Source organism: Rhagoletis pomonella, unplaced genomic scaffold (genome assembly GCF_013731165.1).
Source record: "Rhagoletis pomonella isolate Grant_MI unplaced genomic scaffold, Rhpom_1.0 Rhpom_scaffold_00660, whole genome shotgun sequence".
In the NCBI taxonomy this organism is placed as follows: domain Eukaryota; kingdom Metazoa; phylum Arthropoda; class Insecta; order Diptera; family Tephritidae; genus Rhagoletis; species Rhagoletis pomonella.
This window is the reverse complement of record NW_023459214.1, coordinates 39,570-57,742: the sequence shown is the minus strand read 5'-3', so window position 1 is coordinate 57,742 and position 18,173 is coordinate 39,570. Positions and strand designations below refer to the sequence as shown.

General features: G+C 39.7%; 2 protein-coding genes across 5 annotated transcripts; both read right to left on the bottom strand.

The window, feature by feature from the left end:
* Positions 1-1,820: 1,820 nt before the first annotated feature.
* Positions 1,821-8,316, bottom strand: LOC118751368 (protein KIAA0100-like). 2 transcript variants are annotated; one of them, XM_036486181.1, is made up of 14 exons: positions 7,983-8,316; positions 7,788-7,914; positions 7,495-7,728; positions 7,263-7,424; positions 7,063-7,200; positions 6,720-7,007; positions 6,509-6,652; positions 6,185-6,440; positions 4,926-6,109; positions 4,724-4,867; positions 4,100-4,545; positions 3,557-4,037; positions 2,464-3,496; positions 1,821-2,391 (listed from the first exon to the last, which is right to left on the bottom strand). In XM_036486181.1, exons 1-14 carry the CDS (start codon positions 8,033-8,035, stop codon positions 1,895-1,897), a joined length of 5,187 nt encoding a protein of 1,728 aa, XP_036342074.1. In that variant the 5' UTR covers positions 8,036-8,316; the 3' UTR covers positions 1,821-1,894. The 2 variants fall into 2 exon arrangements, with proteins under 2 accessions (XP_036342074.1, XP_036342075.1); XM_036486182.1 differs by lacking the exons at positions 7,263-7,424; positions 7,495-7,728; positions 7,788-7,914; positions 7,983-8,316 and having other exon boundaries at positions 6,720-6,994; positions 7,063-7,139.
* Positions 8,317-11,441: 3,125 nt separating this feature from the next.
* Positions 11,442-15,946, bottom strand: LOC118751367 (DNA-directed RNA polymerase I subunit RPA2-like). 3 transcript variants are annotated; one of them, XM_036486179.1, is made up of 6 exons: positions 15,855-15,946; positions 14,761-15,795; positions 14,076-14,533; positions 12,914-13,371; positions 12,437-12,844; positions 11,442-12,383 (listed from the first exon to the last, which is right to left on the bottom strand). In XM_036486179.1, the coding sequence occupies exons 2-6, from the start codon at positions 15,755-15,757 to the stop codon at positions 11,450-11,452; spliced, it is 3,255 nt and encodes a 1,084-aa protein (XP_036342072.1). In that variant the 5' UTR covers positions 15,758-15,795; positions 15,855-15,946; the 3' UTR covers positions 11,442-11,449. The 3 variants fall into 3 exon arrangements, with proteins under 3 accessions (XP_036342072.1, XP_036342073.1, XP_036342071.1); XM_036486180.1 differs by having other exon boundaries at positions 14,761-15,786; XM_036486178.1 differs by having other exon boundaries at positions 14,761-15,802; positions 15,855-15,923.
* Positions 15,947-18,173: the final 2,227 nt, after the last annotated feature.

Below are 18,173 nucleotides of genomic sequence, written 5' to 3'. Positions count from 1 at the left end.
AACACTGGGAGGTATAGAGCTAGAAATGTGCAATGAGGTAAAATATCTGGGGGTCATTCTTGACTCCAAAGTCTTATGGAAGAAGCACGTTGAGTACGCTGTCACAAAGGCCACAAGGGCGCTTATGGTGTGCAGAAGACTGGCCGGCAAATCATGGGGATGCAGCCCCTATATCCTAAGGTGGATGTACACCATGATAGTCAGGCCAATAGCTACTTATGGAGCGGTGGCATGGTCCGAGAGGACCACACTCAACACAGTGAGGGCATCGCTCTCTAGGCTCCAGCGGTTGGCGTGCACATGTATAACGGGGGGCCATGCGCACCTGCCCCACCGCAGCCCTGGAGGTCATTTTGGACCTGACGCCACTGCACATAGTGATAGAGCAGATCGCCAAAAAAGCCATCCTCAACTTCATGAAGGAGGGCACTGGCAGAGGGAAAGTGATCTCAAGCCGATTGGGAGATGAAATTAGATCTAAGATCCCTATCTCCCAGCTCAACAGAGATGACATGAGTACAACGACAATCTTTGAGAAGAAATTCAGGATCGAACTAGGCAGCAAAGCGACCTGGAATGAGACAATCTTAGAAAACACCTTCAGGGCTCACACCCAAAGGTGGTTCACAGATGGCTCAAAAACCGACGAAGGGATAGGAGCTGGAATATCTGGCCCTAGGGCTAAGATCTCCATCCCCCTGGGAAACTACCCCAGTATATTTCAAGCGGAGGTTTACGCCATAAGTGTTTGCGCGGAAATAATTCTGCAGAGACAAGCAAGACTGCAGCATATAGTTATCTGCAGCGATAGTCAGGCCGCATTAAAAGCCATATCCTCGTGTGAGATTAAATCACGAGTGGTATGGGAATGTGTAGCGAGATTAAACACCCTGGGGGAAAACAACACACTACAACTGGTGTGGGTCCCGGGCCACAAAGGCATACAGGGAAACGAGGAGGCTGACAGACTAGCAAAAGAGGCCGCAGCCACTCGACCCATAGGCCCTGAACCCTTCCTTGCAGTGGGGCCTCATATAATCAAGGAGGAGTTAAGAACAGAAGAGCGAAGGTTAAGAAGAGCACACTGGGAGAACACGCCTGGGCTAAGGCAGGCGAAAGAACTTCTTGGAGGATATAATCCCAAAAGATCTAGGGAACTTATAACCCTTAAAAAGACAAACCTGAGATTCTTGACAGGAATGCTAACGGGGCACTGCAGACTGCGGGCCCATATGCATAACCTGGGGATCAGTGCGAACGATCTATGTCGGTACTGCGACATGACACCAGAAACCCCGCGGCATATCCTATTTGAGTGCGATGCGGTTGCGAGAAGAAGGCTAACACACCTGGGAAGGATGTGGCCAGAGGCTATGCATATACACTCTCTACCTCCCTCGAAACTGCTCGGATTCATCAGAGCATTGGGACTGGACGATGTGTTATGATGAGCTCCGAGGGCACAATAGACCTAAGGTCGCAGTGCACAGCCTCTAACATTCTATCTATCTATCTATCTTCATCTGCCTCGGAAGACACGCACTACACTCGCTCAACTTCGCTCCGGCTACTGCAGCAGGTTAAACTCCTACTTGAGTAGGCTGAATGAGGATGTGCCGAACGAATGTCCGGCATGCGGAGAGACCCCACATGACTCGAACCATCTCTTCGCATGCCCGGAAAACCCGACAACCCTAACGGCCTTGTCCCTGTGGACAGATCCCACAGAAGCTGCACGCTTCCTAGGGTTGCCGTTAGTGGAACTTGACGACAACGACTGAGATACCAACCGATCTGGGCGGGGTTGTTGTAGCCGCTACAACAGCAACAACGAGCAGTACGTTCACGACTGTCATAATCCGAAATATGCATTTTTACGTGGCGAGTTGCTCGTTCACGACTGTAAACTTTGGAGCCCTGATTTAAAGTATATTTTTGAGTAGAATACCTGAATGTTGTCCACGGTGAGCCACATGATCTCCTTTTCAAGTAGGGAGTCATCTTCTCCAGCGCTAACTGTGGCATAATACTGCATACATTCAAGCAGGCCCTTCCAAGTCGTTTTGGACACAAGTGACCTATCCCGCCAGACTGGGCGGTGAACGCGTTGCAAAATCTCCGCTTTGGCGGCACTAATGATTACGTAGCCAGACGTCTCGCATCCCTTAAGCAGCACTTGAGAATTGACCAGTGATATTGACCAATTTTCGTGGATCACATCCTGAGCTGAGCAGGCCTGCAAACCCTGTAGCTGCAATTCCCGCGACTGTGTACTTTGATCATCGCTATAAACATTGAATTTGTGATCAGCTTCAGCTATTAATTGCTGCAACATCGCTGTAGCATGGCTGGCCGGTTGCACCTTCTTCATTGCACTGTTGGTACTTGTGACTGAAAAACATCGATGTAATTAGTTGCTTGCAAATCAACTATCAGAATACATAAAATTTTGAATGTACTCACTTGGTAGTACTTCGGTTTGGTTATTTGTGAGAGTTATTGTACTATCGCTGCGTTTGTTTTTCATAACATTGGAATTGGTCTCTTTGCGATAGCTTTTTACAGCTTCCGTCGACAAATTGTTCTTTAGCTTCTGTGACTTCATGAAAGAATCAAAGAGCGCAAACGCAACGTCACGATTATTTTTGGTCCATGCGCCCTTAAGGTCGTAAACGACCAGTTTATGCGTGGGCGTTGTATTTTTTGCTTTTGTCTCTTCCTCTTGGCTATTTGCGGTTTGTATGAGCGCCTCTCGACCATATGAAACTTTCGCCACGCTTAAAAAGTAGAATCTCACTATTTTGAAGGCATCCCCCACACTTGCTAGGTTCTCTGAACTGCTATCTAATTTCTCAGTAAGTATACTCTTCAACCATATTTCAGCATCGTTTAATTCGCAATTCATATACACAGTGGACCAATCAGCACGCGGTCTATGAATAAGTCCATCGTCAATGGGATTTAACGATAAACAATATTCCGAGCTAAAAGAAACACGCCCACCATTCAATTGGAAACCCTTGTGCAGGGCATGAGACATCCAGTATAGTACTTGGAAACGATGCAAACTCATTTGCAAGTTTGCTTTTTTGTAATGTCGACTGAGTTGCTTTTTTCGAGGGCGCACATTATTAAATACCGGCCCGCGTCGGGTTGGACGGGTAACGCCTGATAGAATCAGCTTAAGGCTCTCGAACCAGCGGAGAGTGCTGCCGTATAGAACCAAGCTGGGAATGTCGATTTCCACCTCCTCGCCAGGCTTCGGTTTTGTTTCAAAAGAAATCCAAATATTCAAGTTAAGTGAACGAAAGGCACGGAAGGAATCATGAACCTGGTTGCTGGAATATTCTGGCAGCTTGTCCGGCGCACAAGGCATAACCGCGTGATGATCGTTTGGATTCGCCAAACAAACCCAATTCAGCTTAAAGGTCAATTTCAAGTTAGGAAAGTGTAATAGACGGCAATCATCGTAACGCGATGCGGTACGTACTGTAATCTGTTATGGTATCCCATGAAAAGGTACAAATATTTTATATACTTGTTTAGAAATACATACATTTAATTCGCCTTTGAACATAATTTTAGCATTTGTCCATACAATGCCAGCATTGTTCCATGTCAACTCCATTTCTTCTGTCGTATTATAGGGATCCAGCGAAGCGTGCAATAGAACTGTGAATTGCTTAACAATCATGGTTAACCGACCATGAAAGAGAAGGCGCATTTTATCCCAGAAAGGCAGTGGTGGACTGGGATCTTTGGATGGCGCAGAAATTTTCTCAAAACTAAGATTGCATTGTGCCATTACCGGTTCCCAACAGGGTCCAAAAGCGTAGCTACAAAATTCCAACTCGCAATCGAAGTCATGGTAAAACTTTAAAGATGGCATGCTGCGTTGGACTACATCGGTGCCAAACGGCTCGCCAACTTCAATGAAAACATCTCGTTTCGCCCGTTTGGACGCTGCTTGCTCAGCTCCGCATAAATTACCAAATAGATGCATAGATTTAACGTAAAACATTGGCTGTGGAAAATCTCTGCGTATTAAAGAAAATTTATTCGATAAATATACATGCTTTACACGCAACAATTGTCTTACCGTAACATAAATTTCCATTCTGTACAGCTTATATTTACGCTACGACACCAAAGTGTAGTGAACTCCAGACCTTCTTCCGGCCAAGGGCTTTCGCAGTCAATGTCACGCATTATACGGGCCACATTATCAGCGCCATGGACCGAAGGATCTGCCATTGCCATTATTTCTACGTCTGTCATAATCCATGCCAGCAATCTAGTACGGACTGGCCCGCTTTCTCTAATTTTTTTCGAGCGCTGAATGTATATCTCAGAGTTTTTCTGAACAAGACTCGCATACAGACTTTCAATCGTGCTTGCTGGAACCAGGCAACGCTCGGCAATTTTTTTATCGAAAATTGCTTTGCGTTTTAGACCCTCTAAATATTCGTCCACAAGCAGAACGTAGTTATCACGCAACTTGACTTCAAAGGGATCATCGCTGATTTCCAATAAAAATTCTTTTATCTTTAAATAAAAATGTAATATAGTAAAATTTGCTTGAAGGATATTATCACCTAGAACTTTAATAAATAATCGGCCCTATGCTGAATATCGCTATCGTCATCGTCGACGATCGTCAGCGCATCAGTAACATGGCTGACGATGGCCGTATTCGACATAGGGCGGAATAAAAACAACTTACTTGTATAACCATATCACTTGGCAAAGGTGAGCTGGCAGTAAATGCTTTCTTTTTGTAGTTGTGTACCAATTTAAGCCATTTGAAATGCGACACAAACTCATTTTGTATAGCATCATAAAAATCATGGTCGTAAGGAAAGATGGCCTTCACATAAAAATTAAGTTCAAAAGCTGTTAATACCAACTCTATAAATGAAAAGTACCTTAAATGCCCCAATTGTGGTAACCCAAACTTTATTGGTTAGCAGCACAAAGCCATCACAATTTACACGCTCTTGCGTCAGCATATCCAAACGTGCCAGTGACTGTACATCTATATCTTTCAGTGTAAATATATGCTGATCATCTATTTTAATGAATATATTTTCTGCCGAGATGAAGTTTTCTTCTTTGTGACTGAAGAATAAGTTCTCTACAAACCACTGAACTGTGCGCCTTTCAGAAAGCTTAATTTCAAAAACGGTACTCAACTCAGCTGATAGTTCAATAATCCATGGTCGTTGAAAACGCTCCGACTTCATTTCAGGATCGGGCTGAGGTAAAGCTAGTTCAGTGCATAAATCTCTCATATCTCTGGCCAAGGTCAATATGTGCATGTGCAAATTAGAGTTCCACGTGCCTTCTGTATTGCTAGGAATGTATACCGAAATTTTGTTTTCATTTTTTTCATGCTCAATGCGTACGGTTTTGCAGCTTGCGAATATGTCGGTGAAGTCGTTGAGACAAAGAGATGAAGAGTTCATTGAGCGCATAATAGCCATTTGAAATTCTTCAAATTTGAAGCTGGATACTTGTTGCTTACGTGATAATGATATGTCTGAGAAACTTAAAAGCAAACACGCTTGGTGATGGTTTATAAAATAGGCGGTTATATCTTTAATCCGTGCAGAAATCAGTAATCCACTTGATATTGGATTCGTGCCGGCTAATTGGCCCCGCAATGGTCGTTTCCCAGCGCTAACTGTTGAAGAATTCAGACCTCCATATTGTTTGACACAGTTAACTGATTTCACAATAAACTCAGCCAAACTCATACTATATTCGGTACGTAATGTATGAATGGATACCTCTAGTTTTGTGACACTAGCATACGAACTCAGTTTGACTAAACTAAGTCCCAAAAAGAATGGAGAGCCTGGAGAATGTGATTTCTTTAAGTTATTAGTATCATTTATAGAATTTCCCAATGACCACCACAGCGACTCAATCATCAATTCGGTACTCCAATGGCGCTGATTCAGTATCAAATTCAACATTCTATTTCCGTACGAAGAACTACGTTTTTCTTCGATTTGTTCCAAAAGAAATCGTGTATGACTAACACTCATGGCGGCGTTTTCATCATCCAGTTTCATGAGAATTGATACATTCCAAAATTCTGCGCAACCTGAATAATCAATGAAATCAATGTCGGTTTAATAAATTGGAAAGTAGCGATGTATTGCCCATTTCAACTTCATACCTTTTACTACTGTACGTTTTAATATACCCTCTAGTAAGCCACTTCCTAAAGCGTTTTCGGTAGGAAAAGCATAAAATGTTTCTGTGCCTAAGTGATCCGGCAACGAACGTTGTTTTTGACTTAGCTGCAAGGGCTGTGGGCTGGAACGCTGGCGCGACAAGAAATTATTATGCACCCAATCATAAATTTCACAGTGATTGTAGATTATTTGGAACGTTTTAAGCTTGACGTAAAGATTTAAGATGTCGTTTTCCAACTAAGGATAAAGTAAGATATTAATAAAATGTTCTTTTTGTGGCAGATTGAAATTAGTTTTGTACTTACTACTGAATCAATTGTGAATTGCTCAATAAAAAGGAGCTTTTCATATTTGGTGTCAATGTCCAAATGTTGTAGTAGGACTTTGGTAAATAGTGTTGGGAGATTTGCATCCTCATTCAATGATTTGGAATTGAATTTTCCGGTAATCTAAAAGTAACATATGTATAACGTATATATATGAATTGAGATTTCGCCAGAAAATTAAGGTCCTTACACTGAACAACTGTATTTTTGCACTGAAGTCATTTTGAGAATTCTCTTTAACCGCAGAAAATGTAGCTGCCTTAATTACAAAATTAAAATTCTTTGGTATTATAGGCGCAATCTTTTGATAAGATTCGTTACTGAAACTTTTACGTCGCTGCGTCAGTGAATTGGCTGTACTTCTTACTTGGCTTTCCAAATTTTGCTGTGGCCTGGTACGTTGTTTTGCTTCGCTCAAGAAATCGTATAGGCTGCCGTGTATTGTAGATCGCGCATTGTTCATGGCTAATGAAAGTTTCTAAAAGACTTAAAAAATTAGGTTTTTTTTTAATGATATTTTCAAAATGTATTACGTCTACGGATAGAGGTCCATGTGCAAATAATGTGGCGTCCAAAGCAATATCAAAACTAATTTCGCCTAAGCAAGGACGAATTTTATTAAGATTCTCCAAAGATTGCCGGCGTGATGGACAGTGTCGTAACATTTTCGCCTATAAATAAATAACACCTATATATAGCGGTCTATTTTATAATACTATTTTTTTTTTTTTACCTGGGCATCATTAAGGGCCGCGTTAACTAATAATGTTTTGGCGTTATGTACTATACTTCCATCTAGATGCAGTTCTCTAGCTGTAGCATGAATAAACCATCCCGGATCGAAATTATTATTCATGAGAACTACAGAAATATTGTTTATATGCATGGCCATAAACTATGAATTATTAGATTGAAAATTTGTATTATGTCATAAAAATCAATACTTTCAAATTGAAAATTCGCACCTGTGCAAAAGTGAGAATACTTGGCGGAACTTTAGCACGCCGGAAATCAGGCACATCTTTTTCCTCTTTCTGTTGAGATTTGAGTTGCGTTCGTTCAGAATCGCCTAGTGTCCCCAAAGCACCATCGTTGCTCTGGATATCTTTATTTATGCGTAGATCCCGTATATAGATAGAGAGTAACTTTGTCACCTCTGTGTTAAAGAAGCTGCTACGTAGGCAAATTTCTTCAATTTGCTGAAAATTTATTTATTTAATAGGGAAACTGCATATTAAAACACTTAATAGGTACTTACCACCATGAATCCACTTTTGCTAACGTGCACATTTCGTAGAGCTAAATAACGTAAGCTAATACCGCCTATCCTCACTTTTACCCTAAACTTTTTTACTAAATACCAACTGATTCCTTTAGGTAGTATCCTTAAGAAGCAAACGAATAATTGATGTTTCCGTGAACCTGAATCAATTGTTTGACTTCATTTACTTACCAGTATGCCAGTAAAAATACTAGCACAATGAATATTAATAACTTCAAGAGCATTCTCCCAATTTTATTCGTCACATCATCTTTATGAATAATTAACTACCACCTTTTATGCAAATTTACAAGAAATATGAGGATCACCCTGAAAATTTAGAAAATATTTTATTGACGTTTCCCACCTCACAAATTAAATCAGCTGTTTGAGTTATAGCAGGAAAATAATCGTTAGTATCGATGTTTTCCAATTTCCCCCACTATCGATGTTTTTTCTATAACTATCGATGGTTTTTTCCCATAAGTCAAGGCATATCGAAAGATGGCATACAGCCAGCCATGGTTGCCACTCGCCAACATTTTTTTCTACCAAAATCTCTTAAGAAAAGTTACCAGAATCTTCACTTCTGCAGTGAAAAAAAAATATACTGAATAACTCTGCTATATTTCATAACAAATATGTATATCCTTACTTGCACTTAATAAATTCAATATTTTTATAATTTGTCAATTTTTGATTATTTATCAAGAGCTCCCAGTTCTAGCACAGAAGTTTAAATCTATTTTCTTGATAAATTATTAAGATTGAAAATGCTATTGACAATTATAATATATTTATTTTATTATAAAATATTTTTCTGTCAATTAATTAATGCATGTGCCGTTTTTCTCATTTTCGTAGTTGGTGTTTCCGACAGGGTAGGAGTATGATGTAATGTGGAACGATTTTCCATCATCCCTTGTCAAATTTGGTTTGGAGACAAACCGGTTTCGGCGTTGTGCCATTTTCAGTATAATTTTTCGTTCGGAATGTGCCGATACTTGGACCTGCGATTCACGGAATAACCGTTCGTTTGGCTCGTACAAAATTTCGAGTAAATTGCGAAAATTGCTCATTTTTTTGCTATTTTTTCGGTTTTTCATAATCTACTGTACGTCGAAATATATGTCGGTAGATGGGTCTGGTAAAAAGCATGCGATATTTTTTTTTTGCCGGAATAATCAAAACGATTTATGGACCTTACCAAAAATTGCCAGATGGCCAGTATTAACATGTGAGAAGGTAGAATTCAAAATGTATCGCAAAAATTCGAAAGTTGTTTTAAAAGTGCAGCCCTTGGTGCTGCCACTGTAATTTAAATATTTCCAGTATTCGAATATGAGATGACTCTAATTTAATCGAAGTAATTTTGTAAAAGTGTCAGTAGTGCTGCCACTGAAACTCGAAGGGTTTTTATAATTACGCACATTCAAAACATAATTCATTTCTTTCTAGTAATGCAAATAGATATTTAGTTGCAAAAGTTACCAAAATGAAATAAAAGTTACCAAGTTACCAAACCGTTTAAAAGTTACCAAATTTGGTAGAAAGTTACCAATTGTGGCAACCATGCAGCCAGCATACAGCCCGATTCTGAACATGATGCAATAATACAAGGTGTTATTGGTTGGCAACTTCTCTAATTTCGCCATATTGACTGCCTTAGCTGAATCAGTGTTACGTCTTTAACAATTCTTTGCCTAATAATGTAGTTGTTTTTTTTTTTTTTTCTCTGTATACACATTTTGTTTCCTCAAAAAGGTGTTATATCTTATTTTATTTAATTTCATTGCGAAAATACTATAAAAAAGCTAATATTGTTTAGAAGAAAATATGCAATCTTATATTTTTCCCCCAAATGGGGATTCATTTCTTCCCGTTTTTCTTCTTATTCTACTGAGCTAAGGCAGTGTCAAATTGAGCTGTCACAACTGATACCACCTTGTATTATTGATTCATGGATTCTGAATAGAAACTCCCTAGGAATTTTTCCCCATTTCTCTTTTCTCCTATCATGAATAAAAATTCCCTTAGGATTTTTTCCTCTTTTACCTATTCTCCTATTCTAAACGATCTTCGAAAAAAGGAAAAAGTATTTCGGGGAAAAAAGTACGTATTACGAATGTCAAAACGGAGGAGAATTGATTTCGTTATTCTGGGAGAATTTTCACCGGTATTTTAAAAGGGAACTGCTACAAAAATGTAAATTAATTACAATTTAAAGGAAATTTGGTGTAATGAAACTTTTAAACCTTTCATTTTACGTCCAAAATAACAAATGAGAATCAGGTAGAAATCTTAATAAGCCTAATGGAAGCTAGGTTATTTTGGTTTATTACGTGAAAACGCGCGATTGAAATCAAAATATTTCAACTCGCAAGTGTAGTTAAAAGACTAAGTTTTAATTTAGCACTAATATATAAATTTCCGGAGCACTAATTTATTAATAATGTCTTCCAAAATTCACAGTGGCAACTGGACTTAGCAAAGGGTAGTCTTATTCGATTTGCGCGCGATCTAAATTAAAATCTTACTAACTTACCCGTGTAGTTAAAAGATTGAGCTTTACGCAAATTAAATGGCGGGAGTTGAGCTGTCCAAATAACTGTCAAACAGCTCTTCGAAAGTTCGAATTTCCTGCTCCCAAATTTTCGGGGAAAATGCTGCTCCCTGGCAGTTTCGAATAGGATTTTATTCTCGAGAAAAGTAAAATCCGCGAGAAATGAAATCCTCGGGAATATTCAGAATTGGGCTGATAGAGTTCTGTCCTCAAACGCCAGGTTATGCCTCTAGTGTAAAGTTTGTTCAGTGAAAGGGCCAGAAACCTACACCTGCTGTGTATGCGAGAGACGGCTACACCACAACTCCATCTCAGTCAGGTGCAATGCTTGCGACGGGTGGAGTCACCTCAGGACTACGGACCCATCGGCAGCGGACCACGTCATTTGTGGCCCCCTGCTGCTCAAACAGAGCAGCCTTGACGCCTAACCCCAGTCCAGCTGAGCAGCTCAACACAAACACCACAGCACCACAACACAATAACACAATAGACCACACCACAACCACGACAGACCACACAACAGACACAACCGCAACACCACCCACACCCCGCCGGGCAACAACTCGTGGTTCCTCCTACAATCTGCACGGTATGTCAGACCAGGATATTCCGTTACGTGACATCAGTCACGTTAGGGCATGTTCAGGTCTGCGCACCACGCGAGATAGGGCATATGTATAGTACTGGTGTTGTAACTAGTACATTCGTTTCATTTATCTGTTTTTTTTTACTGCCTCCACCTCGCTCAAACCTATTCAATCCGCTCGTTTGCGCGTCGTGCCGCCTTATACAAGGCTAATAAAAGCCGCACTTTGACTACAAGCATTTCAAGCCAACTTCGGCACGCCCATTGCAAACGTTGTAACAAGACTTCAAGACGTCCCAGCTGTCACATCTGGTCCAAATCGACATTACGCACTGAAGTTCACCTACACTAGTCAGAAGATAACATCCAGGGAGGAACAAGTGGAGTATGCGGTCCTAAATCTTAGGAAGCGGCTACTAATGCAAAACCCCCAAAAAAAAAGAGTATTCTTAAAAACCTTTCCAGCTCGAGCTCTTGTTATCCGGTATTAATAGGTATTTGATTTACTTTTTAAATATTCATTAACTTTAATCTCGCATTTATGTTTACTGAACTTAATTCACTTACTAAGTATTTAAATGAGAATGGTATTTCAATGTACCCCACAGCGGTGCCATCCCCACACAGCCGACAAGTGTCTGGCATCGATTGTAATTTGCCAGTCTCTGAGCGCATAATGATCTTCTTCAGGGGCGCCAGTATACTGCCACACTTGCTGCACACCAGTGTGTGTGTCTTATCAGAGTTATGAAAAAGACGATCTTGCAGAAGAAAGGCGGCACCATGTGAGATCAAAGCATCACGCTCCATCTCTCCGAAACGGACACCACCACCGCGCTTGCGACCCTTTATGGGCTGTTGCGTAATAGCATCAACTGGACCTGTGGATCTCACTTGCCACTTATCGAACACCATGTGACGAAGTCGTTGATAATGAACTACACCAAAGAATATGTCTGCTGACATTTCACGTCCATCTACACCGGAATAAAGACGTTCTGTGCCGTAATAATTATATCCACCGGCTTCTAGTAGGCGACCGAAATAATCGATTGCGGTATGTTTTTCTGAGAAGCGAAATGGCGTTGCGTCGTGTACGAGTCCGTGTAAGGCAGCGCTTTTGCCCGCCATGGTTTCGATCATCATAGCGATTGTCATTCGAGAGGGGAAACCATGTGGGTTGAAAACAATATCCGGTATTAGCCCCGTTTCGCTGAAAGGCAAGTCTTCAGCCGGATAACGCTGCGAACAAATGCCTTTTTGTCCGGCACGAGATGCAAATTTGTCGCCAATTGTAGGCGGTCGAGGTATGCGCAGAGTCACACATACCATTCGACGCGCGTTTGCCTTAAAGTTACCGCAATAACGTACACTATCTACAACGCAGTCTTCTTTTTCGTCTAATTTTACAACTTTATAGGTTGAAGTATCCACATCGAAGTAGCTAAAATTACATAGTTATGCAACCGAACTCTAAATATTTAAATTTTGTCATACCAGTAGAAAGGACAACCATGCCATAATTTTGTGCCAGCGTGAGGCAAACCATCATTGTCCAAGATCTTATTTAGGTCGGGCAAATGTGGACTACGGGCGAAAAAACTAGCCCCATCTAATTCGATAAATTTTGATTTATAAATGCTACCATAAGCAAAGCCACGCTCATATGCACACTTGTTGATAATCATGGCATCCTCCATATCATAACCTGTGTATGAAATCACTGCCACTATAGCATTTGTTCCCATAGCGAAGTCATCAAGCCTGACGTTATCATGATGTACAGGTCTAAAAAGCGGTGTTGTTGGGGTTTGTAAACGGTACAATTTATTGGCAGCTTGCTTTGGCCAGTTAAGGCATGGTGTGCCCATAGTTTGCTTACCCATCTGACATTGATACATGTTTCTGAAAATTTGTTTTAGCTAATAATGTATGTAGAGCTACTAAACTGCAAAATAGTCGTGACTGTCTTACCTTGGAGATTGATTGTAGTCTGGCATTGGGATCAAATTCGCCAAATTGCTGAGAAATTCAGTTTTAGACAATTCCATATGAGTGGTAAAGCCAGGATAGAACTCTTTTAAGTCGATTGCAATATCCATATATACTTGCTCCAGTGAGCCAATATACTCGATTTTTCCAACAGCTAAATTTCGAACTGGTCGCATAAAACGTGCGGGTCCCACAAAGAGAAATAATCCTGGAAATTGTCCTTTTGCTTTATAAGGTATGTATGCGATTTCCATCATTTCAGGCAAATATCCATCAATTTTCAAAGTACGTAGTCTGTTTACAATTTTTTCCGCATCCACTTGACGTATGTGACCCAATAGTTTTCCCTCCAAGAAGACCACAAATAATTTTGAATTTGTATCGTGAATCTCTGATTCTAATGGTATCATTCCCATTTCAATCAAATACTCGGGTATTTTCTGTTGGAAAAAGGGGACATTAGTTAATATTTAGAGAGTGTCTACTTACACGCGCCACGGTAACTTTTACTGTGGATCCACGGTAAAAATTACCGTAGATCCACGGTCAAAATTACGCCCGCAGAAGTTCTGTCTTACTTCTCCGGCAACATAGAAAGGAGAATTGTGAGTGGTAAGGGTTATAATCCCTAAGCGCGGCAGAAGGCCGCCTACGCAGAAAGAAGTTCTGTCCCACTTCTCCGGCAACACAGAAAGGAGAATTGTGAGTAGTAAGGATTATAATCCCTAAGCGCGGCCGAAGGCCCCCTACGCATAAAGAAGGCCTGCCCCACTTTTCCGGCAACACATAATCCACGTAATTTTACCGTCTACGATCTACAGTAATTTTTAACGTGGATCTATGGGAAAAGTTACCGTGGCGTGTGCGTAGACACTGCCTAATATTTATTACACGACTTCAAAAAAAAGAGGAATTTATCAATTCGTCGTAATTTTTTTTTATGTATGTTCCGAACATCTTTGGACCACGTTAACCGACTTCTATAATTCATTTTTTAAAGGAAAGGTGGAACGGAATTTTTTTAGATCCGATAATTGGATCATGAAGAAATTAAAAAGATACTCGTTAAGTTTTTATGTGAGAATTGAATTCGGTTGTATTTTTTGCTTAAAAATTACTTATTTTCATATTGCTTTTTACAAACCTTAACAAGTCCTTTGTCTGGAATGCGTGATATGCGACATGACACTGTTAAGTGATTAAGGAGGCCACAAGGTGCACCATCGGGTGTATGGACCGGACAAATGTAGCCCCAAGCATCGGGCAGCAACTGGCGTGCTTCTGTCGTACGCATGGTAGTAAAGTATGAACCACGATGTACTGCCCGAAAATGCGACATATATCGAATGCGGTTAATATTTTCAGCCATTACTACGAGACCTGTATTTTGCATAAGGCCCAAACCAGATCGAGAAGGTGCGTTACCCGTAGCCAGAAAGGATTCCATTGCATGAGAGACACTACCTGCACTGCGTAAGCAAGCCGTAAGTAAAGTTGGGGTTATTAGGACATCTGGAGCTTCTAGACGCCTGAGCAAATATTTCTTAGCATACTGCAGCCATAAATCTACGCGATCCACTAAAAACTTTTGATACAAATGACCTGCAATATGTAATGGAAATTTAGTAATATTTTTAACCAAATAATAATAATTATCTTTTGTTCTTTCTGTTGAATTAGGTTTCCGAAAAATGTATTTCTGTATAATTTTAAACGTGATTAAATTTAATACTTCCTGAGAAAGTGCAGGGCAGAAGAAAATTGTTCTTATTTTGAACAAACTAGCTGAAATAAAATATTGTGCAAACATATTTATAACTATTTCATACCTGAAAGTAGAACTTCTTGCATCATTACAGAATCTACATTTTCAATTTTATAATTTCCTTGTGCACACTGAAACAACTTTTGAGCCATAAACACTAGCATATCAAATTTTTCTTTATGGGTGTTTAAGTGTATAAGTATTCTTTCATTAAGGATAAAATCAGTAACATCCATGTCGGTTTTCCAATCGGGTATTTCGGGAAATTTCGATCTAAAAATTTTGCCCAAATATTCTTTGCAATCTTTATGCGTGTGGAGCCCTTCACCATGTACATCTCTTAACATCGTTTGTACGCATGACACATAATACTGGTCTTTTTCATATCCACGAACCAAATTTCGATATACTTGCTCATCGGTATAATCAACCAAACATCGTAGTACGAGACATATAGGCACATAAGACATCATTTTCATTTGGGAGAACATCAACTTCGCAGTTCCGTTATTGAGGAAGTGTAATACATTGTTATAGGAAGTTTCGTCTTCGCGTACTGTACGCACCATTACGCCAATTTCACTAAAGTTAGCTCCACGATCTTTCCATGTGGAGCGTTTGACAGCAATCGGGTAGTTACGTCTGCTCATAAGTAACATCCGTATAATTCTCTCATTTCCTTTGATAACAAAAGTTCCTCCCCATTCAGTATCGTGCTCCCCGTGTTTGACCATCTGCTCTGGTTTTAGTGAACCAAGATTGCATGCGCTCGACTTTAGCATAATAGGCACTTCCCCTAGTTCCACATCAATTGGAGCCTTCTTCAACCCATTAACCGTCCAGTTAACTCGCACCGTGCACATACCCATATAGGAAGTGTGTAGTTGTCGTGACTCCGCAGGGTACGTCAACCGATTCTTTACATCTATTACAATTATCGGAACTTGAGGTCTTGCAATTTGGATACTTTCGACGCGAAGCTCAATTTGTTCTCCTGCAGGTGTCCTACAGCCAACTGGCGTCATGTACTTTGTGCAATTGGCCAAGCCATCGGAAAGCATTTCATTGAAGGAATCTAAATGCGGTGCTCCTAAATTTTCTAAATGCTATTAAGATAATAAGTAAATATTATGAAATCAAGTCAAAGAAAAAGCTTACCTCGTTAAGTTTTTCCGGATATGTTCTGAATTCAGGCCGGCTATTACTCAACGTAGGATATAGTTTCATTGTTCAATTAAAAAAATAAAAAGGGATAATCAAACGCACGTTTTACTAGATTTTAGCCTTGAGTAGAAGTGGAATTAGGATGGAACGATACGATAGAACAGGAAAACTATCGATAGTATCGAAGGCTTTTGACTATCGAAAGCATCGATGGTTTTGTAAGCTCTATCGATAGTTTTCACTCAATTACATTAATCAAAAAAAGTAATACCATGTTCTGACCGACAACGAAAACACCTTGAAAACGAGGTTTGGGATTGTGGGCTGAAGGCGGTTCACACCGACTGTTGGTGTTTTCGTTGACATTCCTTTCATCCTTTGTTTACAGTTTTGCTACACAAAAACAAAACCAAAATACTTTTCCTTCAATTTCTTTTCATTAACAACCTTTTACTTCCATGCTTACTTTATTTTGGCCAGCCAATTAACATTAAATCCGAAATGACGTATTAAAATTGATAAAATAAGTCTTCCACTTCGATAAATAATCGAAGAAAACTAGTACAGACACCGAAAGAAATGAGTGGAACGTGTTTTTTCAAGTGGTTTTCAACGAAAACTAGTTTTCGTTTGACAGATTTTACATGGACGAAAACACAAGTTTTAGGCCGAAAACCAGTTTCACCAACGAAAACATGATTTCGATGTCGATCAGAACATGGTATAAAGCCCAAAATACAATAGTGCAGTGACAATATGGCAGCAGCGGTTTCTCGAAATCAGCTGTTTTTTTTTTTGAAAGTGTGGTGTCCAATGAAGCGACTCACGATACAACAGTGGCAGCTGGCAGTACTACTCAGTTTAGCCCAAATTCTAAATTCATTGCCACTGCCTTCATCGCAGCAAACTTCGCATGTTGAATAAGCCTAAAAGGCCACAACATAAATGTAAACAAAAGGGAATGTCAAAAAAAGCAGTCACTGACAACGCCGTTTTGTGTTTGCTGCGGCAATGACTGCCAACATTAGCAGTAACAGCTGTTTTTAAAAACTATCACTGCCACTGCGCTTTGTATTTGGCCTTAAAAGCCGGTGGTATCTGCTTCATCTTGTAAATCGAAAGGGAGGGTTGACTTCGCGAGACTGCACCACGCTTTGAACAAAATGACTTTATGGGGGCTACAGATGGGGTCGTACACATCACAAAACTGAAAACCGGACGGCGGGGAAACTCATAGTTTACGAGTAATTTGTTGTTAAATTTGAAAATCTCACCTAACAAAATGTACGATAACAAACCATTTCAAACAAATACAAGAGACACATGTCCCAGTGTTATCAGTTAATTTACAGCAAATTTTGTACACAACTTTCGGTTGTTCAACTTTTGTTTTAAATATTAAGCGTACAGAGCAATGTACCTACACAGATATAGTATTTTTGTATAAGTGTTTTATGTACAAAAACTTAATGGCTAGGAAATAACAAGGAACCATTGATATATACATATATAAACATCCATGTATATAGATGTAGTAATTTCGTATAAAGTTCTGGTGTGTTAAAATTTAAATGGTAGACTTTTTGTAAACCTATCACCCTTGCGTACGCGGAACGTGTTCAAATGGAATCTTATACCGCCAAACTTTTCTCTCTTCACAACATAAAATCTTGATTTAATCGTTAATGCAACCCTGGACTAAGCACACATACAAAAAATCAAACTAATATCACTCAAGACACGCATACGTGCTTAATTCAACAAAATCCCAAATTAATAAACAAATTAAAAATATGTTTAACACACTACTAAATCTGTCATCCACCTATACCTTATGATCAACCTGGCCATCTAATAGGGCTTTCGCACGCGGCGATTTTTCAGGCAACTTTTAGTTGAAAGCATAAGTCGCCTCGTCCGAACGGCCTTTCCACTAATCGCTTTCAACAAAGTTGGTCGCCAGCCATCTTTGAGCTCGTTCAACTTTTTTTCCTTGCAACCCTGTGTTTGTTTACATTCTGTATCAGTGTTGGGAAATGAAATTGTGCCTTCAGTACGAAATCTATACAAAAAATGTACTTTTCGTCTATAAATTGTATACACTTTTTAATTCGCTCATATATTTTCTTAGTACATTCCAAGGCACATTAAACAGGTAGTATCAGTAGAGCAAAAACAACAATTGCGTGTATTTTGTTGTTGCTTCTGGTATCGAAAGTGTCAAAAACTGTTCTGAATTTTTTCTTCTAAATCAAAGCGTGCCATGTGAAATACAAAAAATTATAAAAAATAAAAAATTGAAATTGGAAAAAA